Source organism: Amia ocellicauda, chromosome 18 (genome assembly GCF_036373705.1).
Source record: "Amia ocellicauda isolate fAmiCal2 chromosome 18, fAmiCal2.hap1, whole genome shotgun sequence".
NCBI classification, from domain to species: Eukaryota; Metazoa; Chordata; class Actinopteri; order Amiiformes; family Amiidae; genus Amia; species Amia ocellicauda.
In genome coordinates this window covers 6,423,424-6,449,049 of record NC_089867.1, presented here as the reverse complement: position 1 = coordinate 6,449,049, position 25,626 = coordinate 6,423,424, and the positions used below count along the sequence as shown (strand labels likewise).

Here is a 25,626-nt window from a genome sequence, read left to right as displayed (position 1 = left end):
GATGTATTGGATTGCTCACCATACAATATATAACACACCGTACTACTTATGTTGGTGTTTTTGTAATTATATATATTATGTTATTTTTGAAAGTGATAATCTGTGCTCAAACCAATGTTAAATCTACAAGCATCACAAAATATATGTTTAAATGCTCTTAGTGCTTTTCAATACTATATGTATTACTGTTTTGGTATTTATAGTTACTGCTGCTAAATCAAGGGCAATGTATTGGGTGTTTATGCATTGAAGTTGTTTGTATGTACAGTAATTGGCAAAAACTGAAACAGTACATCTATTATAACAGTGTATCAACTACAAATATACAAATATTTGTCGTTACAGCAAGTGGATGTTTAAATTTGGCTGGAGAAAGGGTAGCAGTGATAGGATATAGAAGGATAATCTTCAACAAGATGTGAGCAGAGGTTGTCAGTGAAGTTTCCACAGTGCCAGAGCAGCCTGGGAGAAAGGCACAGAAGTGTTATGTCAGTAGCCGTTTTTAGGACTGGAACACAATCCAGAAAATTCCAGAGCTCCCCTGAATGTAGTAGAAAGTGGATGAGCGAGACCGCACTCCCTAAACAGCATAGAGCTCCTTTGTACTTACTACAGTTATACTCTGTGAAGCATCCCATAACATACACAAAATATATAAAATCTGAAATGTAAACTATGTTTCTATACCAAGACTTAATTTCATGGTGTTACATAAAACTTTGAACATTTTGAAAGTCAAGTCATAGACCAACGCTAAGATTAAAAAATGAACAGTCCATGTTTAAAAGCTGCTTTTAAATTACATTTGGCACAAATTACTCCAACTTGATGTATGAGTCTATACATGAATACTTATTCCTCAAGACATGCTCGTCTCTTCTTTGCTTTTCTTTCTCTTTCTTTTCTCTTCCATTCTCTGAAGTTTTGCATCTCGTTGACATTCTGGCATCACATTCTCTCTGGTAGTAAGAGTATTGTCAATATATAATGGGGTCTTAGTTTTGCAAAGTTTTGCAATATGAGATACTGGCATTTTTAGTTATCTTCGGCTCAGTTGTGAATTAAGCACCCTACAGTGGACAATTGTACAGTGCTGACGTTTTCAGCCTTGAAACGTATCCATGCTTTTCGAGAGAATCTTGGCAAGGTACTTAAGAAGCCCACCCAGAGATCACAAAAGCAGAGCCTGTTCATCTGGGGGGAAAAAAAAGAAAGGAGAAAAATAAATTAAAAGAGGGTGACTGAAGGCCTTGTGGATCTAATTTATCCTTATCCTACTGCTATCAAACATCGCCTCTCCCAGTTTATTAACCACATCATAGCAAAGTGTTTGGTTTTATAGTTAATTCATTACAAAAGGCTACTAGTCTCTATTAAGAAGCCCAGAAAATGCTGTATGCTGGTAATGGCGAATTCAAAATGTTAAAATAAAATGGGGGGGTGGGGAAACTCTTAATCATCTATTTAAAAAATTAAAAAATCTTTTGATGATTTCCTTTGTCACAGGAGGTGACGATCACTGTCCCTTTTCACAAATGGGTTTATTTCGAATTGTAACTTCCAATGTACGTATATATTTTTCACTTTGGTACTCACTGCATTATTTATTTTCAACATTTTTCATACATTATTTTGAAATGATGGATTAAGATGATTTATTGCAAGTTGTTTGTTACTTGGACACCAACCTCACCTAAAGAGGCACAGCTGCCCCTCTGTTAGGGGGCGGTCACACCCTGGCTGCCAGCTGTGTTTTACCTCCCCAAATAGTCAGAGTCCTATAACCAGCAGAAGGGGGACAGGTGCAGCATAAGCAGGGAGGGAGTTTTTCTTTTTCTTTTTATGGTGGTTGTTTATGGAGCCTGAAGCAAAACATTACAAGTACACTGATGATATCATTAGACCAAAGTAGTAATGACACATTTACACCTGAGAAAGTGGGTCATTTATTTCACAGTGGCTTCCAGAGAAATAATGCAAAACATGAAATGAAACAAACATGAAACATGAAACAAACATCTAAAATGTCAAGCTTTGATTAGCGTACGACTGCTGGGTATCATTGCTGGGTATCATTTTGGCCAGAAGTTTATCCTGGTACTTTGTCGGATTTATGTTTCTTTAAGTTACACAAACGTTTGTCTGATTACTTAAAAAAGCCCTCACAATAAAGGATCATACTAGATGCTTGACAGCAGTTGCAATGGACTTTTCATTGCAAGTCTTTGATTTACGAAGGTCAACAACCATTTGTCTCTTTTCATTTGTAAGTTATTTGCCTTTCCCCATGGTGATGCATTACAGCTGGATTTTATATGTGTTACTTCATTTTTGTACCCCACTGAAACAGGAAGCCATGGCAAGCCATAATACAGTTCCTTACGACTGAGAAAAGTAGAATGTTAATGCAGTTTAATTTTGTTTGCTTGTATTGATAAGACTGCCAATTATGTTGACTTGCTTGCAATTCCATCTCATATTTCTTGCAAGTAAATACAAAAGACAAAGCTTACTAGTTTGGTATTGTATTGCTCCTCTCATACACTTCCAATGTGCCAGTGTGGATGTTATTTGCATTGCTTCAGAAAATAATAATAATAATAATAATAATAATAATAATAATAATAATAATAATAATAATAATAATAATAATTTGCATTGTTCATAAATATCGTGTTCTGTTATTTAACTCGTTACTCATTGAAAAGTAATTGAAAAGTAATCTAAGTGCTTTTCTGTCATTTCAGATTGTTTCAAGTCAGCAAATATTCATTCATTCATTCAAAATTCATTCATTCTACTACATGAATTCACTTCCCTTATACAGTTCCTCGCTTCCTTTACTGTAATGTGTAAAGTATTGTATAACATTGAATGCTAGTCTTTGTAAATTCACCTGGGATAAAGATATCTGCTAAACGATTTATTATTATTATTATTATTATTATTATTATTATTATTATTATTATTATTATTATTATAACCACTGTTGAAATGTAGGAATTTGTATTGACCTTCATTAGTAAAATGCAAGAAGAGTACAATATTATAGCATCATAAACCATAAACATATATACAACATAAATCCTTTAAGTTTTCAATATATTTCCATGTGTCAGTTTGTTTTGTTTAATATTAGATAAAAACATTATTGATAACCCAAAATATGTTGGTACTGTTTTTCATCTTGTATTTAGAAACTTGTGGAAATAAGTTCTGGAAATAAACTTTGAACTAAGAGAAATGCCAATGCTTTTGAATTCTTACACCAACATTTCTTAATTGCAGCACTGTCCCTGAAAAAATGTTTAAAATGTACATCTTTTTTGCTGTTTTCTTTACAACCAACAGATGGCAGCCCACATCTTAAAATATCCTCAATGTCCCTATATCACCTCAACTGGGCAAATAAACAGATGACTTCATTCTGTAGCGAAGATATATTGAGCCTTATAGTAAATGGTACTGAGTAGCTGAATTTTAACAACAGGCTTTTTAAATGCATTGCAAGGCCTAGGCAGCAGAATATTATTTTCTTTAGAAAATTCACACTGGCACAAGTGTCTCTTTAATTAGGTGAAGATGATAGCAACTAAATGTCTGTGCTTTAGGCTTTAGTAGGCCACTGCACAAGAACTCGATAACAGCCTTGCAATATTGGAAAAATTGCCAAATTTCTCGGGAGCGGAGCCCGTGACTGTTGAAATGGAGATGCACAGTAAATTCTGTCCAAAACCAGCTTTTCCAGTGAACTATTTGCACACAAGCAGTCAGGATTCCAGACGATTCTGGCCGCTCTGGTTACAAAAACAAGCCCCAGGAGATACTTTGTAACTGTTTTGGCTTTGTACATGTATAATAAAGGTCTGACCTCACATTCATGTGTTGTCTACATTTTTTCCTCCAAATGATCTATTATCAGATCATAAACTTTGGGTCATAAGCAACTGCAAAATAATTTCAAAACATAAAAACAAATTGAGGGATAAGTACTAATTGCAGATTATGCAAGATTAACATTTTCTGCAACACTGATAGGGGAACAATATATTTTTCTACAGAAATTCAGAGCCTGAATTTCACGCTAAAGTTTTATACCTAATGTGCATTTCCATACACAATACTTTTAATTGAGGGGGGTTCAGGAATGTAGATGGCGTAGATTACTGCTGTGTGCTTTGGAATTCTTTTCATAAATTCATTTTACTTTACTCTGATCCCACCCTCTACAGCTGGTTGAGTAACAAGGGGATTGCATCATTACAGTTATAGCATAATGAAGTGGTAAGATATGTTAGTATGATCTTTATACGTGGAATGGAACAAATAATTTCAAACATCAAAGAGTAATAATGAAAATATAACCAACTCACCATCAGCACTGTATTCAAACTCCCAAGAGATAACCGACTTGTTCCTCAGTTGTTACATTGAATTATATTTTAAGGGTATATTTTATTTACATTCCTTTCAAGGTTTTATTGCTCAATGACTGATACTGCTGATGGATAACCCATTAAGGATATATATTTGTGTCTAAGCTCAGTCACCTTCTGTGATGTGGAAACCAGTGTGTCTGCAATTCCTATGATTTAGATTGAATACCTGGTCTAAAATCTGTTACTTTCTCATTTTAATAATACAGACGGTTGCTTTTCTGCTGCTGAAATTGAAAGTGTATTGTTTCCCTCCCAACGTGGGTTTAATTTTTCAAATGATTCTACAGAGAAAGGGGCTAAAGCTGATATTCCTGGTACTTGAAGAATGTCAGGATGAAACATTTTCAGTAGTAAAAGAAAAAAAACTGGAAGAAGAGCAAGAAAGACTTCAGCACAGGTGTGGGAGTTTATCTGCTGTTTCGTGATCCTGGGAGATGGTATGAGGAGATGAACAGGTGAAGAATGCTGCAGGAGCCTGGCAAACAGGATCCTCTGGTTACAGCAGAGGTAACACTTTCCCATTTCTGTTGAGCAACAGACAGAAAAACACAAAAGCACTTACTCATGCCAGGAAACAGGCAACCGTAACAAGTTGCAGCATCTGAAGAAACACAAGTCTACTGTGTGTGGTTTTTTTTTTTGAAGCAGGGTGGGGCCATGGTCTGGAATGAAGATCTTGCAGTCTTACAGGAAATGTCTGGAAAGGTTGAGGATACCCAAAACTACCACCCCAGCTTAGTTTTCTGTGAGAGCATCAGCTTTTGAAACCTGACAGAAAAGCACATGTATATGATGCAGCTATGCCACCCATTCGGCTAAACGGGTGGTTGTTTTCAGTGCAAACTGCTATGCTGCTATGATCCTGGCACTGGGAGGTCGCTGCCCCGCTGAAGGGTGGCTCACGCTGTACTGACGCGCCTCTCCCGAGGGCGCTCCCCGCCCGGCAACGCGGCGCACACAGCCGCGCTCTGCGCCCACTCTGACGGCGGGGCTTTTGGGGATGGGCCGGGTGCTCGCCTATTTGCCATGGAGGCCGTTGTCACTCAGATGATTGCGATAGTGAAACGGGAGTAGCAAGCGTGCCCCCCCCCGCTTCTGTGAAACGGCACAAGTCGGAGGCAGTCCGAAACTCCGCCCGTCTTGCCGCACCGCTTTAGCGCAACTGTTTGCACTTTTTTTTTTTTTTTTGTCTCTCTTCTTTTCGTCATCCTCTACTCGTTCGGCTCAGCAGCACGGAGTTAAATATGCAGAATGGCAGAGCAGCCGCATATCCCACATAGGACGACGGGCTCTGTCATTTTACATCCCGTCAGCGAGTTGTTTGGGGTGCCGTTGGAGCAGGTAGGACGCGCACGCCGGAGCTGGATGGGGTCGCGGTCGTGTTGCGCAGTTCTGCGCAGGTCGGCGTGATTGCACCGACCCCATTGGTGGAGCGGCGCAGAACTGCGGAGGTCTGCGCTGCACGACCGCGACTTGCCTTGCTGTCTAACTACAGGTCAGCTGGTACTTAACAGTAGACCAAGGCAAAGTCATTTGTGTATTTCTTATAATTGTCTTTTTCCCTTAGCTGAAGCACCAGAGCTCACCCACAGCGTCCCAGGAATGACATGATAAATGGGTTTCATTAAGTGACCGTCACATTTTCTGAATTTTCTGCGGTGAATTCATGGGAGTCAGTGCTTACAATTGCTGAGCTAGCATTGCCATTTGTGTCTGTTGTTGTACCCTCTGCATTTTAATTGTCTGGAAGTAAAGCTTTGTTTTCTTTATTTTTTCTTCTTCTTCCCTGTCTTAGATTATATCAGTATGAACGTTGTGGGAACTTAACACAGGCTTGTGAAATATATCAGGGTTGGTTTCACAATATCCAGATATGCACTTGTCTCGGTCAAGCCAATGACTTTTTACTGTTATTTACCATCCACTATTATGTATTGAGTTGAAGTTAAGTTTATTAAGTGTTATTCAAAGTTGCTTATATGATAGAATATATGATAGAACTGGAAAAATCCCATACACCTAAAATGTGCGTTATTAGCAACATGTAAAGATGCATAAAGCCAACTTTTAGTAACCACACTAGTTCCCCATTAATAAATCAGTGTTCTGTTAGTGATGCATAGAACAAAATGCAGGCAAAAAAGCTATTTTATAGGAATGGTAGTGTACCCTCAAAGATGACATATTTACTGGTTTATCCTGTATAACCTCTGACCAGTCTGAGCTGGTATGATTGCTATCCAGGGTTATAATTAGGAACAAAAGAAACATTAAGAGAATTGTAGGTTTTCTTATGGTTCAATTCCAGAAAACACCCCGGAATAGCGTGGATATCAAGTCAAGAATATGGGCCTGGACCCTGCAGCCTGAACCCACACATGAATACCAAATGGTACAGCTCAAGCGCTTTCCGATATGCAAACCTCAGGTCTCTGAACCATTAGCACCTTGTCGGCTGCAGCAACAGTGTAATGTTTATTGCACTCGGATAACCAGGGTTGTGACAGCAACCAACCAAACATTTCCTTGTGCGTTTTACAATGGTCATTACAAGACGCAATGTGGAGCAAAGTTGTATCCTTTGGAGGCAGAACAGATCCATTGAGACACCGGCGCAAACAGGTTTTTATTTACCTTGAGTGTGGAAACCTGCAAGCAACATCCGTCCGGAAACCAGTGGCCTCCTGTTCTGCCATGGGCTGTACCTCTTGAATGACCAAAGCAAAGCTGTTGCTGCTATTTTTAAAATGAGGGATGCTAGTCATAGACCCACATACCCATGCCTTCCATATCTTGCTCTTTTAAAGTCATGTCACTCTCTGAGCTTATCAACTGTGGGAAAATGAGGCCATGATAATTGAGTAAGTTCAATCTGCATCATTATACTACAGTAATGCATCACTGTATGTCTATAAAAATATACCAGCCCATTTCCCTCATACACGCAATAGCCTGAATTATTGCTAAATCGTTTTTTCCATGACATTGATCTTCTACCTTGCTGTGATATCTTGCTGGACTGTTTCAGGGGAAGACTTTTACAATTATAAGTCCTGGCATTCCCCATAGACCTCAAATTCTGAGCCTTTCATCTGCAGCTGATAACTGCATTGAATGAGAGAACTTGCAAGACATTTTGAGGATGCTTCATAAACCAATATTTCTTGCATTATAGAGTATATTTTTATAAAGAAAATCTCAATGTCACAGTTCCCCAGTGCCAGCCTCTGACTTCCCTTAACTCCTCAAAACTTGTTCATGTCTTTTTATTTGTGTGTGTGGTAATTTACATGAATGTAACAGGACCATTTCTTCTATCTGCAAATCTACTATTAGGCCTACATGTTTATCAGAAAATGTCCGGTCGTTTCTATTGACACATTCCTTTATCAACCCCCCCACCCACACACACACACACACCTATTATGTTACCGTGCTTGTTTGTGTAGGTTACCGACCTCAATTACTCTCCTTCTCAAATCCCTTGCTTTCAAACCTGTTCAGTCCTTTTCGATCTATAAGTGGGATGTGTGAGCTGGACTGAGGTTTAGGCCCCTTTAGTTCATTATTTATTTTTTGTTCACCTTATAAATATAAATGGATGTTTACAAATTAATGTCTATAGTTCAATTTCATATGGCCACTTCAGACATTTTTATTGCACAGTTACTTCATTCCTCATCCAGGTACTCTTTGTAGGCAAAGGCTTGTTTGGAATGGAATTACAATAATCCTACATGACAGTCAGCAATTTCTGCTTATTATTCCAACCCTGTAGTGAGACAAAGGCTGGAGCATGAATTTTTAAACGTTTGCAGGCTATATAATGTAATTATCCGTGTCTTTACATGGCAAATTAAATGTTAACAAACTGGCAAGATGAATGTAGCTATGTTACAAATAACAAACACAATTTATTTGTCTTTGTGGTTCCCTTAATGGTAACTATCACATCTTCAAATATATAGTTATGGTATTTATGAAAATCTCATGTCACTCGTATAATTTTTCACATGTTGTGTTACAACCTGAAATCTTGCTGCATTCAAATGGGATTTTTTCCCCTTTGATTTACTCAACACTTTGAAGAGGCAAGATACTCAAACCCGCTGTATTAATACTGCACCAACCCCCCCCCCCCGGTCAGCACTTCATCAGCCCCACTCCCCTGGGCGAGCCCGAGCCCTCTTAATGTCCTGTGCACATTACTGCCTATAGCCACTGTATCAATTAATTAATCTTAACTGTAACTATATCTCCTTGAATTTATATTTGTATACATATGCTGAGGAGCAGCTATTGCATTGTCCTTTTCTGAATACATTCACAGCTTATCAAAACTTTGACACAGCCATCAGTTTAAAATTCAAAGGTATTGTAATCCAAAATTTTGATTTGATCTGAACCTGTGTTTTCATAACTTCCATTAACTAAGTGTCACAAAACTGAGAAATATGATTCCCTCCTGTGCCCATTTTCAGTCACGTTTTCTTTGTTCTCCTGCAGGTGAACTTTTTGGCCTGCCAGCTGTTTGGACTTGTGGCTGCGTTTTGGTTTCGCTTGTACCTCAGTCCGAAACATGCCAGTACAACAGTCCGCCATGCTGTTGCCACTCTCCTTGGCATCTGTTTTGTCATATTCTGCTTTGGTTGGTAAGGATGCCAGTTTTCTTTCTAGAAAGCCAATATAATGGCAATACTTTTTAAAGTACTATAAAACCCAGTTCTACAATGCTGGGTATAAGAACAGATTTAGTAACTGAGAGGACAATAAATCTTTTAATCTTCAGGAGCCCTGAAAATGTGCCACATTTCGCTGAATTGCAGGATTGTTTTTAAGAATTTGCCATGCAATGTAAATTGGGGTTTTTTTTTTAGGCTTTAAATGCTTTAGCTTCCCAAAATTGAGAACAGGATAGTGTACTTTTTCTTGGTAAGCACTGGAATCAGAAAAAAAGGGATAGTATAGTACCATGCCTGAATGGTCATCTTTCACACATGAGTCAGCAGCACAAAGAACCTGCAGAATGATTTGTGTGTTTTTTTAGGACAAGCAAGCTGGGACTGTTTACATTTCTTAATCAGAGCTGCACAAATCGAATACTTGCCTTTTGAGTAATCAGTGTTTTCTGGGAGGGGTGCACAGGACGACCCTGACTGAGATGATTCACACTGAAAATCGAACAGCTGCAAGAAGGTGTAGCCTTCTCTACTTCTCTTGGTGAAACCGTTTGCCTTATTTATTCCCACTATGCCGGTTCATTGACCTAAACTCTTGCAGCTTTTCCTCAGTTACAAGTGTCAATCGGTTCAGTTAATATTGTGCTATACCCCTCCCCGCAAACACTAAGTCGATCAATCATTTAGTGCAGAGCTATTCTTAGGCATCTGCAAAAAAAAGAAGAAAAAGCACACAAGGATTTGATTTTTGCTATCATTATTGTTTTTGTCTCCTTTTATATCGCAGGTACTCAGCACACCTTTTTATCCTGGTGCTCGGCTGCTACGGCATCATGGTTAAAGCAAATATTCACAATGTCCACAGGTAACTAAGAGACAAGTTCAGCAAATACGTATATGCTTGCAGAATGCCAGTTCACACTTTTCTAATGTAGGCGGATCACTGTTGAAACCATTGCATTGGCTGTATGGTTTTTCATTCATTTATGTTCCACCTCACTTTGTTTCCTGCTTAGATTGGTATGTTTTATAATAATTACATAGGGTGCCACAAATAACTTCTGAAACCAGATCTCAAAAGTACTTCCTAGTACCGTCTCAGTGACATACTTTCCCAAATGGTTTGTAAGCTGTAAATATTCTGGAAACATATTCTATGAAGCTTTCATAACCAATATCTTACTTGCTAAGTGATACTGTAGGTGTGCTAGTTTCCTGCTCTCAATGAGAGGGGGGGGTAGTTGAGAAGAATTTGAACCAAACCCACTGCACATGCTTTTGTTAGTGTACTTTTGAGCCGTGAAAAGCAAAGAAAAGAAGCAGCTCAGTTGCACCCAGTTGAGGAATTTGATGTATGAGACGATTTTGTGTATTTCTGTCTCAGCAAAAGACCTATTGTTCATTCAATGGTTTCAGCCGGGCAGCTTCAGTGCTGTGGAAGTCATGTCAGTGCTGCCAGCGGATGCCATGTGGCCATCCAGTCACTGAGGCAACATGTTTTGCCCTGGAACAGCTATCATTCCTGACTGCAAATTCAGACCTAAATTACTCTACAGTGTCCAGTATATTTTCCGATTAGGTACGCAGCAAATAAAAATTGGGAGGGGGGGAGCTTTTTACTGGATCTGTGTGTGTTGCATAACATTTTAAAGTCACTGGGTAAAGCCTACTGTTTATCCTAGCTCTATTTTTAAAGTGTTTTTTGTAGAACATTTCTATATGCATGTGTATTGACTAAATGCTTGGTATTCAAGCATTTTATATTGTAACACTTCCCCTTTCTTGCACTGTATTTTTGCCATATTGTGTAAATTATTGCATTATGCAGTTTCCTAAAAAAAACCAAATTGTAATTACTCCACACATTGTAACCTCTGAAATACGTAACACTGAAAGCCAAATAAACACCAGTAACACTTTTATGCATATTATTCCACAAACAGAGGGAATATCCTCATAAAAATGAACATCTTTATTTATAAATTAGTGGTTTTTTTTAAAAAAACTTTCAAAACTCCAGTTAAATAGTAAAATTAGATTATAACATTCTACATTTGTTTTGCAGCTAGTATGATGATGATAATAATAATAAAAATAACTACCAGGTAAAAATACAAGCCCCACTTTTGTCAGCATTTACGCAGGATCTATTTCTGCCCATCACACATCTCACTCACTAGCTACAGGAAGACACAGGACATCTAACCACTCTCAGTCTATGCCACATACCTGGACAATGTTAAGATGGCTGGAGGGCCAGGTGCCTCTGTATCATCCTGTCTTTTCAGCGTGTGTAGAGGGACATAATCTGCAACAATGAGGAAGGTTAATTCCAGGAGGAAACATTTGAATGATTCCACTGCCCACCCTGAGAGCAAGACTCTCTCGCCCCTTCACTGAGTAACCAGACCATGGGGAGGAACTTTCAGTTCAGGGGGGTGAAATCTCCAGTGAAGGGAATCTACAAGTATCCCTTCTTCAGATCCATGAGATATGTATGGGATGTGTGTCAAACTCTGAGATTGCTTTGCCCCTCTGCTAATCAACACAGAAGCACATTGGGGACACAGTCTCAAGCGGACTTTTGATACTTTCATGCTCCACAATTATACAGACCAAGATCAGAGGGCATTAGTGGAAATTTAACTGGAATTGCTTTGGAAGTTGAGGAGACTGGACCAATGCGCAGGAACTATAGGAAACACTAAACAATTTGCCAAACAATGTTTAGGATACTGATTTACCGTTGGAGTGCCTTCTTCACAGTGCTGTGTACCTCACATACAAATATGGAACAGCCCTCTAATTTTGCTTTAACTTGCACAATCTTGTGTTTTTTAATTTTTTTATTTTTTGTTTTTGTTGTGTTTTTCCATAGACTATGTGGCTTGCTCATAATTTGCAACCACATCCAGTTTATAAAAAGTCAAAATAGAAGAACCACAAACTCACTATGTCAAGTGCCTGATGTTTTCTATAACCTGTTGTGGTTTCCCTCTCTGGTAGTGTTTGGCCTTCGGCTGATTGAGTCAGTGTTGTCTTGGGAAGTGTTATATTTGCTTTTGGCTTGTGGCTGAAAGGTTTAAATTGTCAGTTATATATTCCAGTGCTTCTATTCTAAAAGCCAGGCATGTGTCTTATCTAATAAAAAAGGCTATATGTACCTGATTGTCCCCTAATGTGCTGCCAGGTCAATTGATTAATCTTTGTGAACCCTGTGACAACACTGACATATTTCTCCGGCTCACTTCCTTTCTGAGTGATCTTTTTAAATATTTTCGACGATCACAACATTTTGAAATTTGAAAAATAATCTCCCATATCAGGCAGAACAGAATACGAACACAGTAAGAACTCAACAGATTGCAAATATATTAGATTCAATTAGTTTGTCAACCCTCAATCTTGGAGTCAGGCAGATCAATTTATAAAAACATAGAGAATGGAATGGTAAATTGATGAACCAATTAAGACAAGAACAAGGAGATATTCAAACTCTGTGCAAAACTAAATGTTGAAAGTAGCAAATTTATATAAAAAAAAGGTAGGACAAGCTAATGATTTTTAAACATTTTGGCACTTCAGATGGATTTTCTTTACATAGCACTGGAGGGAAAAGACATCTTGCAATATATCTCCCATCTGAATACAGATACAATGCAACCCGATGGTAGGAAATACAAGACAAGGAGGTTCTCTGACTTGTAGTTTTAAAAGCTTTTATTATGATGCAAGATTATTTGAAGATATCATCCTTTACCTCAAACAATCTGTTTAATTACTGAACCGTTTGGATTCAGATAACTGAGCAAGGATTTAATGCATTTCATATGATCTGGGAGGATTTTCAGTCACTTCTGGGAGAACAGCAGGTGTTAGTCAGATCTGCAGCTCTCGTTCTGTGAAGATGTAGATGTGGAGATTGTGCCCATCACTGCAATGATTGACAGTTTTATTTAGAAGGTTCCCTACAATTCTTGAAACACTTATTGTATCTTTATTTCTTTTGTTTGGTAGATATTCATTGATTGTGGCAATGGGCTACCTCACCTTGTGCCAGGTTAGCAGAGTCTACATTTTCAACTATGGGATCCTGTCCACTGACTTCTCTGGGTGAGTTTTGAATAAGATTTGGGTTAAGGTTAACACAAAGGATGACATTATAATAAATATGAATTCAGTACCTACTAACAAGAAGGATTTAATGCTCCAAGAATTTAAACCTGCTGTTTCCTTGTGTTAACCTGCATGAAGTATTATCTTGAAACAAATACATGCTTTAGAGATCTTTCATTGGCTGTCACTACCATTACTAGCATTTTTTCCATACTTCTCAATGAACTGACCTTTGAGTTTCTTTTCTGCTCGTTACGGTGATATGTTATCACACTATAATTAATTCCTGATTTATTTATTTTTAGTTTTCTTGTTTGCCATCTCCTAACATGCTCTTAGAGGAAAAACACGCCCCTGAATAAATACAAACCGATAAAAATCCCATTGCAGCTGGCACTTTGCATTTCTCCCTCCTTGGATGAAGTTTGTTTACCACGTACAGACAAAAGAGCCTTTCTTTATTTCACTGTAGCTTAAGGGCGGCTCAAAGTACCATCAGCACAGTTATATTATGATGCTTTTATTTTGCCCACTACTTTCACATTAGGGATTGTTTACTTAATAGTTGATACTCTATGTAAAATTCTTCTTGTCAGCTTTTTATTTACATAGCAACCTAACCTCAAATACAGTTCCTGCATCTTTACAGCAGGTGCTTTAATCACCAGCCATGCCGCCCATATTTGTCCCACGAACACTCTACCTGTCCTTCGCTGTTAATTAATTAATTAATTTCTCATCTAGTTGGAATCTGTTACAAACGATTCTTATATTGAGAAGGCCATTGTTTCGAAGTCGCCTGGCTATTGCTGCTGTTTCACCTGCTTCCTACTTCAATATTTGCGTTTCCAAATTCAGACATTTTTACCGTTGTGTGGATTGTTCAGATAACATGCCCTTTCCCACAATCATTGTCCTTGTCATCTGACAGCATGCCTGGTGACAAAATAAAAACAATGTAGCATCATTTGAAACAGACTTTGAAAGCATGATACAATAATAATAATAAAAAAAAAATGGGTGATGCAATTGCTGAGCTCTTTGTAGAGTCCGTCTTCACCGAGAGATGCCAGTTAGTGTCAAATACAGATCTTTTCAGCGGTCACTGGTCTGTGTATGAAACAGAAGGCTTTGTGTTCGGTGCTTTGATTGCAACAACACCAGATTGTCATCCAAGCTGGAGCCATTATTAATTTTCCGAAAGAGGGTTTTAAAAGGCACAATGGGACTCATTCTACTCCATTGTCTTTTTCTCTTCTTTAACCTCGTAGTAGGTTGACATTAACAACCAAGGTTGTTATACAGAATAACAAATAATAATAAAAAATTACACTGTGATAAAATATTATAATTGTTTGAAATAACATTTGCATTTTATTAACTTTAAATGTAATGACCTGGAAGACTACTAGATTTCTAAGAGAAAAAAAAAATGCATATGTTGGTATTTGGAGTGATTACTCGTATTGGTGCTTTTTAGTGCTTTTGAAATGTGACTGCCATTTTTTTTATAGGCCACTGATGATTATAACCCAGAAGATCACTTCACTTGCTTTTCAGGTACATGACGGTACGGAAAATTATATCAAAGTATATCTTGTATATCACTGTTTTTAATATTATAAGGTAGCAAGCGTTTCTGCTGATTAGGTGTGTGTGTGTGTGTCATATTGAGTTTTTCTGTTATTTCATCTGCCTTTATAGAAGACTGTGGACACTAAATGAAAAAATGAGTGTGAAAAGTTGAGCAAAGCATTGGGGATCATTATATACTTTTAAACTATAAATGTGAAATGTAACATTACAGGGGTTAGTGCTCAACACTTACTATCTCCTTTTATAGGCATGTGTCGAAAGGAGGAGGAACTCGCAACAGAACAGAGGCGGCTGGCTATAAAGTATGTTTTTCCTGTAGTATTATTACATGAAGTAAATTAGTGTTGGGGAATTTGAATAAGGAAGATATGAGTGCTGGCGGATAGGCTTAGGCCCAGAATTATTAAACCCAGGTGACTGTAAAGTGCAGCCATTATAGGTCTCCTTATTAAAACAAATGAGTTTAATTTTGTTAGGAAAATATTAATTATTTACGGTTGGGCTCTGTACTTAATTACCTTATTTAAATTCAGTTCTGAGACGATATTGTGTTGAAAATGTCTTCTGTGTTCCCTCAAGAAATAATAGTAGAATCATTATGCGAGATGAGGAACATTAAATTATTCATGTCTGGTATTTTTGGGGAGAAGATTTTAAGGATACCAGTGCTGATTCTCCCAAAGGTCCAATGATTGTGAAGAAATATCATTCATAGGACAATGCTATTTTATAGTTACTTCTGAGCTAAGCACCTGGTGTATTTATCTCTCTTTTGTGCCATTTCTCACTGTTGAAAGTGGTGTATGTGAGAATAAGATAAGGTTAATATAAGTTTGGACTATTTTGATCTGTTTTGTTTTTGACCTGCCTAATCTAAAATACCAGAGGTCCTCTAGATGACAACTTAATATTTATTTATTTATTTATTTATTTATTTAGCAGTATGGAGATAATAGGAGTTTAATCCTGTGTGCCTTTATGTTTTAATTCTGCAGGTCAAAACCCTGTCTACTGGAGTATCTCAGCTATCAGCTCAATTTCCTTAGCGTCTTGGCAGGGCCGTGCAGTAATTACAGAGACTACTTTGACTTCATTGAAGGCAGCCATGTACAGAAGAGGCTATTACAAGCGAATGGGAAGCACAAAGGCTCCAATAGACTCGCAGAGCCTTCACCTGACGTATGTGCTTTTCAAATCATAAACACCTTGTGAACACAGTCCAACGGGCTGACAGAATGGTTGGAATATTACGGATTCAGACTGATATTTGTGTGACCTATTCTGTCCAAGCCACTATGGAAATCATCCTTCCTTTTAAATGTCTATTTTCGATATCGTACGAGAAAGCTGCTAATAAGCAGAACCGAGACCCACGTTTACCACCAGTTCCATCCAGCAAATGCTTGTATTTCCAAGAAAGAAACGCAAAACCCACTGGTTACAAGATCAAGACCAGGTGTTGATAAAAAAAATATTCTAATCGTGTCTTGCCTACAGAACCATGAATGAGCAAGATCAGATTAATACATAGTTTATGTAATCCATGAATACACATCAGCATTAAACAATACCTTTCTTTTTGCTTTTCTTTTAGGGGGCAGTACTTTCCAAGCTGCTGGTCTGTGCTGTCTGCTTAATTCTGTTCCTGAGTCTCACCAAAGCGTTGCCCATCTCTTACAATGTGGATGTGCAGTTCATCAGCGAGGCACCCTTTTTATCCAGACTGACTTATGCCTTCTTTTCAATACAAGCAGCAAGACCAAAGTTTTATTTTGCATGGACATTAGGTAAAGTAAGCCTTTTTTGCTCCTGCTCTCCATGGTAGCTTGATAGTGGAAAATAAAAAAGATAGATGAGACTGTACAGCAGGGTTGGGGTCATTTCCACTTTTTCAATTCCAGTTCTGTTTGCCATGGACATAACAAGCTCTGCTGGAATAGGAATTGAAAAAGGAATTACAAACTGAATTGGCATGGGCAAACCGAAACTGACCCCAACAGTCAAAAAGTCTTTCGGATTCACTTCCTTTCCCACGAGCAGATAAAGAACCCTCTCCTGGTAATTTTATTCTAGGTGTATCTCAAAAAATGTAATGTCAAGTTTTTCACGATTTGACTTTTTTTTTTTTTTAGCTGATGCTATTAACAATGCTGCTGGGTATGGATTCAGAGGTGTCGATGAAAATGGACATTATGCGTGGGATTTCATTTCTAACCTAAACATCTGGAAAATTGAGGTGAGTTGCATACAGCCACAGTGTTCTTAAAATGTGGAAGCACATTGCTATTATCTAATATAAAGCTGAAGATTGGGAAAGCTGAATGAGAGTATTCTAGGAGGCTCCAGTGGATTGTACCTCTGTGCCCTTCAATTCAAGATCTTGTAAGTCACAATCCAACACATTTTATAGTCCCCTATAAATCCTCACCTGCATTAGAGCTAGCGAAAGGCTCCAATCAGTGCGGGTAAGTGAATAATTACTTCAACACTCTGATGATGGGCGCAGGCTGCATGAAAACCACAAGCTCTCAAGAAACCAATTCAAAGAACAACGCTTTAAAGAAAATGCATTGATTTCCGTTTGATGAGCAATGCTTTTTTGAAGGGAGGTGATGTTGAGAGACGGCGCATTTGAATCAGGGCATTTGGTAACCTTTATATTACTTTCTGTCTAGACAGCGACAAGTTTCAAGATGTTCATTGACAACTGGAATATACAGACAGGCGCTTGGCTGAAGCGGTAGGTTGAGGTGTGCTGTACATCACGTTTCTACACAACTAATTTATCCTAAAGTAGGAAGTTCTTTAACACAAATAGAGAGATGTGACAACAGAAGTCGGACTATATTTATCTTTCTTCACACAACTAAAAACGACAATAGTTTGTATTGAGCTCACCATTTCTCATAATATATTGATATTATCCCTGTATTTACCTCGAACTGCATTCTAATTGTGTCCATAAGAGGGCAACATTATAGCATCGCAGACATTGATATAGCTGTATGTTAAAGTACTCATCCTTTTTGTATTAAAATCTAAAGAACACATCAAAATCAGCTGTCATGGGGTCTCTCTTCTCAATATATATTTGTAACTGCAGTTTATGTTATTATATGATTTCAAATTTAATACACCCTTACTTTAGATATGAAGTGTCAGGGATAAATGCCAGTTTACGCACAGGTTCCTGGTTTGCGTGTTAATTCCACCTGCTTGGAACCACTTCAGTTCAAGACAGTGCAAGACTAATTCATGAGTTTTACTGCAGCTGTTTTAGTATTAATGAGAGCTCGGCATCTCGGTTACCGGACCAGTGGATTTAGATTGCCACCTGCTGGATGTGTAATTGTTAAAAACACTAGAACAGGCTATTTAGCTTTACAACGTGCTATAAAAACTGCTAACCGTGAGAATAGATATTCCTTTTCAGTCAGATTATAGAACAATTCATCCTGTTAATAGCAATCCTAGGTGATTCTATAGAAGATATACAGCAATATGTTTCTTCTGTTCCCAGTCCAACAAATAAAAGATACATCCCTCTATGCTGTGCAGTGCGTTTTCTGTGGCAAAATGACTATGGCTGTCAGATCCAAAGGGAACATTAATTGCTACCCAGAGGGAATTAGAGAGGTCTTTGTGCCCACTGCTCTGAGTCCCGTGAAAGATTTAATATCCCATATAACTGCTGAACTGTGTAGGTCCCTGAATGATTAATTACCATCTGATTGTGAATTTTCTCTTCCCAGGGTGTGCTATGAACGGGCGCCATTTTATCCCACAGCTTTAACGTTTGTGCTGTCTGCTTTATGGCATGGGGTATATCCTGGATATTACTTCACCTTCATCACAGCCATTCCCATTACCATTGCTGCAAGATTAGTAAGTCCATCCCATGCTTCATTTCCCCCCTTTTCATTTGAGCAATAGTGCACGTCTCACAACGTCAGTGCTCAGTGGGTAGATCTTATCATAGGTTTGAGAGGTGAAGGCTACCTATAATTCTAGATGTGGGAGTTCAGCTCCCTGTGTGCCCACCGAGGATCAAACCGTATTAAAAGATCTTTTGGGAAAGATGTGTTTCCCGCAGATGCCTTTCCCACTGCAGAGTTTACAGGTAGCCAGAATCTAGTCTAGTTAACCTCTATCTCTACTTAAATCACTCACAGCAGCAGCTCAAAGCACACAAGACTGGGAGGTCAGGGGTGGAAAACAATTTAAATTATTTAATATTGCATTGATCTATCACTAAAGTCTATAGCTGAACCTCTGGATTTCCATATTATTAACCATATAAGCCTAGATACAAAAGTGGCAGTGTAGAATTATTGTAAATGTGTATGAATCTTGCACTACAGTCTTATAAGAAGATCAATTTTTTTCTAAATAATTGTGTCCATGCTGTCCCCCCTTCATTTTGTCATTATTGATATTATGAATCAGTATGCATATAAATAAGGTCTTTCTGGCACCATGCATATTCTTCCTTCTGTATGTCTTCAATGTACACTCACTGCCATTGGACTGTACAATCATGCTTTTCCACTGAAATGTGCACTGACATTCCATATAATAGAATATCTCATTGTTAATGGTGAAGTCAAATCCAAGATGTTTTGTTTTTAGTTTTTATTGTATGTATAATTCTATTTAATTCATAGGAGATTTTTCTCACTTATCATTTTGAGGACAGTAAATATGTAAAGACCTAAACCTGGGCTGTGATGCTTCAGAAAATGTTCTTATTGCTCATAATGCTTTCATAATGGACTTAATGGAGCCCTGTGCTACTTTAATTTGCTTTCCCAGTCTAGGTCGAGTATTTCACAGTGAGAAGCAAATAACAATATAAGAGAAAAAAGTGTGAAATAAACACCACCACAACAACGACTAGGCAAATGAAATGCTGCAGTGCTTTCTGAATAAATGGCTGATGCTCTTTTTCATTTGCGCTAAATTCTCTTTGTAATTATATTCAGGTACGCAAAACCTGCAGGAAGTACTTCCTTCACTCAAGTACAGTAAAGGGCATGTATGACATTGTTACCTGGGCCATCACCCAGCTGGCAGTCGGGTACACGGTTATGCCATTCCTACTGCTGGCAGTAGAACCAACACTACAGTACTACAGGTGAGTTGATATTGAATGTATTATCTGCTTGTCCTTTTTCTTCTTCTCCTTCTTAGTAGTATTAGTAACAGTATTATAAGTAGTTGTTGTAGTATTAGTATCCTGAATGGGTCATTTTGGCTCTAATCCACTCCCATATTAGAGCACAATCAACAAGGGGCAAAAAATCAACACCTGGCAACTAACACTTATGCCCCCTTTTTGACTAAATTATGAAAATGAAATGTGAAAAGTGCAAAAAGGAGAAAACGGTATGTACCATCCTGCATTACATTAGAACGTAAAGTCATGTTTCCATACTTATACTAAACCCAGCTGAAGACAGATGGTGATATATTGGCTGCTCTTAAGATGATACATTATTGAAAAACCTCCACTGAGCAGTGCAAGAAATTCAACCAAGAGTACTCCATTGTGGGTTTTTTGGATTGATGTTCTTTTATTTTGGTTTCTTTCGTAGGTCGATGTATTTCTACTTCCACATCATTACCATTCTCCTGGCGGTTGTTTCATCTGTCAAACCAAAAAGCACAGACCAGCGATTTTACCCGGTCCCCAGCTCCAATAATAATGTGAAATACAATTGATTACGTCAAAATGGACAGAAGGAATCTCGACAAATGCAGGCAACTTGTTTTAGGTAGCGATGGTAATTCTAAAATATCTGTATTGCTGGTATAATGGCTCTGTGCTCAGGGCACATTTAATCCTGCATCCTGCCCATTTTAGCTGACAAGGTGATGCCGGAGAGGCAAGAAAGACACTTGGAGAGAAATAAGGTATTATTTTTACGACGTCTACAAAAACCAGTGAATGTCCCATGGGTCAATATTATTTTCTGGAATCACCGATTACCTTCTCCCACCCTTTTGCCAGCGCAGGAGAGAGAACGACAACATGCATCCTCCCAAACATGCACAGTCATAACACATGTTCTTCTCACACCGGAAGCTCAGCCCCTATTCCGAACAGACTTTCACAAATGCATTTTGCATCATGATATAAAACAAAATCAAAAAAGACACCTAAATGTCTTACAGGTAAAAGTGTTTACATTGACTGGATTTTGCCCGAGACCCATGAAGGCCATAGGAGGTCTTCACGTAATTTATCTTACAGTTCCCTACCGCTAGTGCTGTGAAATGTATGCCAATGATCTGTGTTTATAAACACCTGGCATTCATATATCTGTGGTATCCATTTATTTAAAGCACTGCACATGGGGTAAAGACAGAGCTGTAGTAATATGCAGAAAATGCCTTTATCATACAATTTGTAAATTTATAAACTTATTTTATATTTGTTTTTGTTTTTAAATGTTCTGTTGAGTTTTAGATATGAGCTGTTATCAGAAGCAGGCCTAGCAGCAATGAAATCTAAAACTTGAATGTGTGCAAAAGATTGAAAAGGCGTGCAATGGCTTTTAACCATGATAAGTAAATCTGAAGCGCATACTTGGAGTAAATTACATTTTTTCCATATGCCATCATTAAGGAAATAAAAAACTCAAAAAGCATTTAACTTTTGTTGTATGAACTGAAAAAACAGTTTTTGTTAATGTTTTTGCAGTTATTTTATATTGTCATTTTTATTTAATTAACAGTATGACATTTTGTGTCCACTTTTAAGCTTTAAGAATAGATAGTTCACACTACCTCTGTTTTAATAATTTGAATGCTGTTCAGTTGATTATGATGATGTTCTGTACTGTACTCTGATACGGATAAACTGGCAATCCACAGTCCATAGGATGTCTTGTGTCGCAGAATAACAAAGATAATAGGACTTTAGTGATCAAGCCTCTATTGGGTGGAGTTTATTTATACATTCAAAAGTGCCTCATAAAAAGTTACAAACACTGAACATGAAGTAAGTCCCAATCATATAAAGTATAGATCATTGAAGGTGAAATGGAGAAATAAAGAACCGGGGGAATTTAGCAACGAAAGTATTTCCAGCTTATAGGTAATATGCAGATCACAGTCTTAAGCCGTAATGGGCAAAAGTATTTACAGTAAGCAGTATTCACCAGGGCGTATCAGTGTCTGACTTGTGCTAATAGAAAAACAAACTAAAGTACAGGAGTATATATGTCTTTCCCATTTGTTTTGCTGTACCACCTCAAGGAATATTTAATCCAGTCACACTGAAAAATCCAATCCATTACAAAATATTAACAGAAACATAAACCCCTTATAATATTAGATGTGTTTTACCAGCCTTAAGCCTTAAATTATACGACAACTCTACACTCCAAGGCAAAACTGGCTATTAGCTTCATGCCTGGCAATTACTTTTTTTTTTCCTTCTTCAAATAAACAGTGTTTGAAAAATTGCTGGATTGGATGGAAAAAGCTTTGGAACGTGTACTGTTAGATTTGTTTGCACCGATTTTGATCGCCCTTTTGTTTCTATGGCAACAGTATCAATGGACACCTGCAGGTGTTAAATACTGTGTGTGTAGCTGACCACCCTGGTGGTCACTCAAACTAAAAGGCTGCACAATAAGCTTATTGGCAGTACCCAGATTGCTTTGTCACATGAAAACGGTTTAAAATGTGCGTTTGCAATTATACAGTGAGAGCATTAGCAGGACTCCGAAAACATATTCCTCTTCTTTGTAGGAATAACGTGGTATGACTACTTTAATTGTAGGCCCATAGGGTTTAATTTATTTTTGTTTAGATACTGTATAAAGTGCGAGTGTCTCTATTGCACAGCGTGTTAGGATACAATGCTCAGGTTGATATACTCTCTGGTACCTAAAGATTTGTCACAAAGAGTCATCAGATTTTTTCCACCTTAATCTCAAATTCAAGAATGAATCATTTGTGATATGGTGTAGATATGACAGTCAATGGATATTACACAAATAATTAACCTTCTTAATAATGTCAAATTCATCAAATACTGTATATTCCTAAATGTGGATGTTAAAATAAGAACATAAGGGCTAGCCAACATATGATATGCACTTTTACAATATTTTACCATATTACAATTTTACTTTAAGTTGTTCAGTTGTAACAGATTAATATTATTTAGCAAAAGTAGTGTATCCAAAGTGTTGTAGTATTATTTGAACACAAACCTATCAATATCAATACATTGTACAGATATTAAATCTGTATATAATATTTAAAAATTTCAGACTTCTTAGTTGGCTCTGGGTTTGGCTCAACACAACTGACTAAGAGCCAAAACTCTTCCCTGAGTATAATGCTTACCAAACATTTCTAGAAACAGAATGCTGAAATTTCACTGAAGGTATATTAATTAAGAAGTGAAATGTGAAATGCATTTTCTTACTGTATTTTACAACCTTGTGTCTAAGAATGGTCTAATACTGTACTGTATTTGTTCCTTGAATACATTCATTGGATTGTTTTTCTCTAGAACTTAATTTTTTTTTGGCATGAGAATATTGGAAGCACTGCATGTCTTGTGTGCAATAAAAGATTTCCCTTGGCACAACTGAAAATAGGTTCAAATATTCCAAGTCTCAAGAGTTGTTTCTTATATCTCACTTCATAAACTACTGAATTGTGTAATTATAGGTTTTCTCAGATAATTTTGTTAAAATTCAATGTTTTAAATTGATCATTTTCAACATACATATTAATACAGATTTTTTTATATTATTTATTTACAAGATGTATTATTTTCAATTCAGTAAAAAAAACAAAGAACTGTGTTTCTGCTGTCTGATATTTTAAGTCAGTGTTATGCATGTGGCATATGTAATAGAAATAAGATTCCCTACTGTATTTTTGGTAATACTAATAAACTGAAAAAACACTCTTCTACATTACCTAATTTTCCTGTATTAATCTTGACATTTCAATTTTGTAAACCCTTCTAAATAAAAAGGATAAGGAAACCTACACTTTTCTTCTACCTGTGAAACATACAGCACACTGCAGTATAACTGATCTACCCACCAAGCCATATTTATAAGTATTATTGAATACAAGTTAATCTCAAGTATACATAAGGGCCTTTCAACTGTGCATATCTGTTTTCCCTATGAGGCTTGTGGATGATGACCCTTTTGCTGGTATTTAATTACATATACTGTCAAATAAAAGCTTTTCTGCAATTTGAAACATTTTTCATTTCTATCATTTAAAGGAAAATATATAAATGCAATAATAAATCATGAGTCTCAGAGGTTAAATGTGAGTAAGAGTTTGTTGTGTAGCTTCAATTCAATAAAACTGCTCTGTTATTAATTGTATGTCACCTTGGATAAAGGCATCAGTCAGATTATTATTATTATTATTATTAATCTTAGCTACTAGACATCAGACTGTTGTGCTGGAATAATTTGTTTTGCTCATCTTTTCCCATTCGGTTAAGCGTGTAGTAGGTAATTTCTTCACAGGCACAGTTATTTGAAGGAATAATAAGATGTAACAGCATACAAGAGAATGACACAGAAAGGACACAGAATAGGATATGTAACAAGGGATTAATTAAATAAAATCAATGAAGGGTCTATCACTTGCTATACTCCACACACATATTTACTAGTGATAAACATCTGCTGTACAGTAGCTAGAATTTCCAGAAAATCTAGTGTAGGAATATTTGCATATAAATGACTCCTTTTTCCACCTCACCTTTGCTATAGTGGCAAAATTCTCATCTATATTAAGTATATATCTATATCTATATCTATATATATATATATATACACACCGATCAGCCACAACATTATGACCACCTGCCTAATATTGTGTAGGTCCCCCTTTTGCTGCCAAAACAACCCTGACCCGTCGAGGCATGGACTCCACTAGACCTCTGAAGGTGTGCTGTGGTATCTGGGACCAAGATGTTAGCAGCAGATCCTTTAAGTCCTGTAAGTTGCGAGGTGGGGCCTCCATGGATCGGACTTGTTTGTCCAGCACATCCCACAGATGCTCGATTGGATTGAGATCTGGGGAATTTAGAGGCCAAGTCAACACCTTGAACTCGTGATTCATCAGACCAGGCCCCCTTCTTCCATTGCTCCATGGTCGAGTTCTGATGCTCAAGTGCCCATTGCAGGTGCTTTCGGCAGTGGACAGGGGTCAGCATGGGCACCCTGACTGGTCTGCGGCTACGCAGCCCCATACGCAACAAACTGCGATGCACTGTGTGTTCTGACACCTTTCTATCAGAACCAGCATTCACTTTTTCAGCAATTTGAGCTACAGTAGCTCATCTGTTGGATCAGACCACACGGGCCAGCCTTCGCTCCCCACGTGCATCAATGAGCCTTGGCCGCCCATGACCCTGTCGCCGGTTCACCGCTTTTCCTTCCTCGGACCACTTTTGATAGGTACTGACCACTGCAGACCGGGAACACCCCACAAGAGCTGCAGTTTTGGAGATGCTCTGACCCAGTCGTCTAGCCATCACAATTTGGCCCTTGTCAAAGTCGCTCAGATCCTTACGCTTGCCCAATTATTCCTGCTTCTAACACATCAACCTTGAGGACAAAATGTTCACTTGCTGCCTAATATATCCCACCCACTGACAGGTGCCATGATAACGAGATTATCAGTGTTATTCACTTCACCTGTCAGTGGTCATAATGTTATGGTTGATCAGTGTATATAAGTATATACATCTATATAAAGTATTTATTTATATAGTAATAAGATTTCTGCTTCATTGT

The 25,626-nt window shown here is 37.7% G+C and overlaps 1 protein-coding gene and 1 long non-coding RNA gene across 2 annotated transcripts; one reads left to right on the top strand and one right to left on the bottom strand.

The window, feature by feature from the left end:
• Window positions 1-110: 110 nt before the first annotated feature.
• Window positions 111-7,202, bottom strand: LOC136713419 (uncharacterized). Its single transcript, XR_010804951.1, has 3 exons — window positions 7,074-7,202; window positions 4,374-4,963; window positions 111-1,194 (listed from the first exon to the last, which is right to left on the bottom strand). It is a non-coding gene; the product is annotated as an uncharacterized LOC136713419 (long non-coding RNA).
• mboat1 (membrane bound O-acyltransferase domain containing 1) lies at window positions 5,145-23,775 on the top strand. The gene is made up of 13 exons (XM_066690484.1): window positions 5,145-5,780; window positions 8,946-9,091; window positions 9,906-9,983; window positions 13,136-13,231; window positions 14,749-14,804; window positions 15,078-15,132; window positions 15,826-16,009; window positions 16,425-16,617; window positions 16,963-17,066; window positions 17,506-17,570; window positions 18,583-18,715; window positions 19,813-19,964; window positions 20,425-23,775. The coding sequence occupies exons 1-13, from the start codon at window positions 5,691-5,693 to the stop codon at window positions 20,549-20,551; spliced, it is 1,479 nt and encodes a 492-aa protein (XP_066546581.1). The 5' UTR covers window positions 5,145-5,690; the 3' UTR covers window positions 20,552-23,775.
• The last annotated feature ends 1,851 nt before the right edge of the window (window positions 23,776-25,626 follow it).

Coding starts and splice junctions, on each gene's coding strand:
- mboat1 (XM_066690484.1), top strand. CDS start 5,691: ATGGCAGAGCAGCCGCATATCCCACATAGGACGACGGGCTCTGTCATT. Junction 9,092..9,905: donor GTCATATTCTGCTTTGGTTG/GTAAGGATGCCA, acceptor TTTATATCGCAG/GTACTCAGCACACCTTTTTA. Junction 17,067..17,505: donor TAAACATCTGGAAAATTGAG/GTGAGTTGCATA, acceptor CTTTCTGTCTAG/ACAGCGACAAGTTTCAAGAT.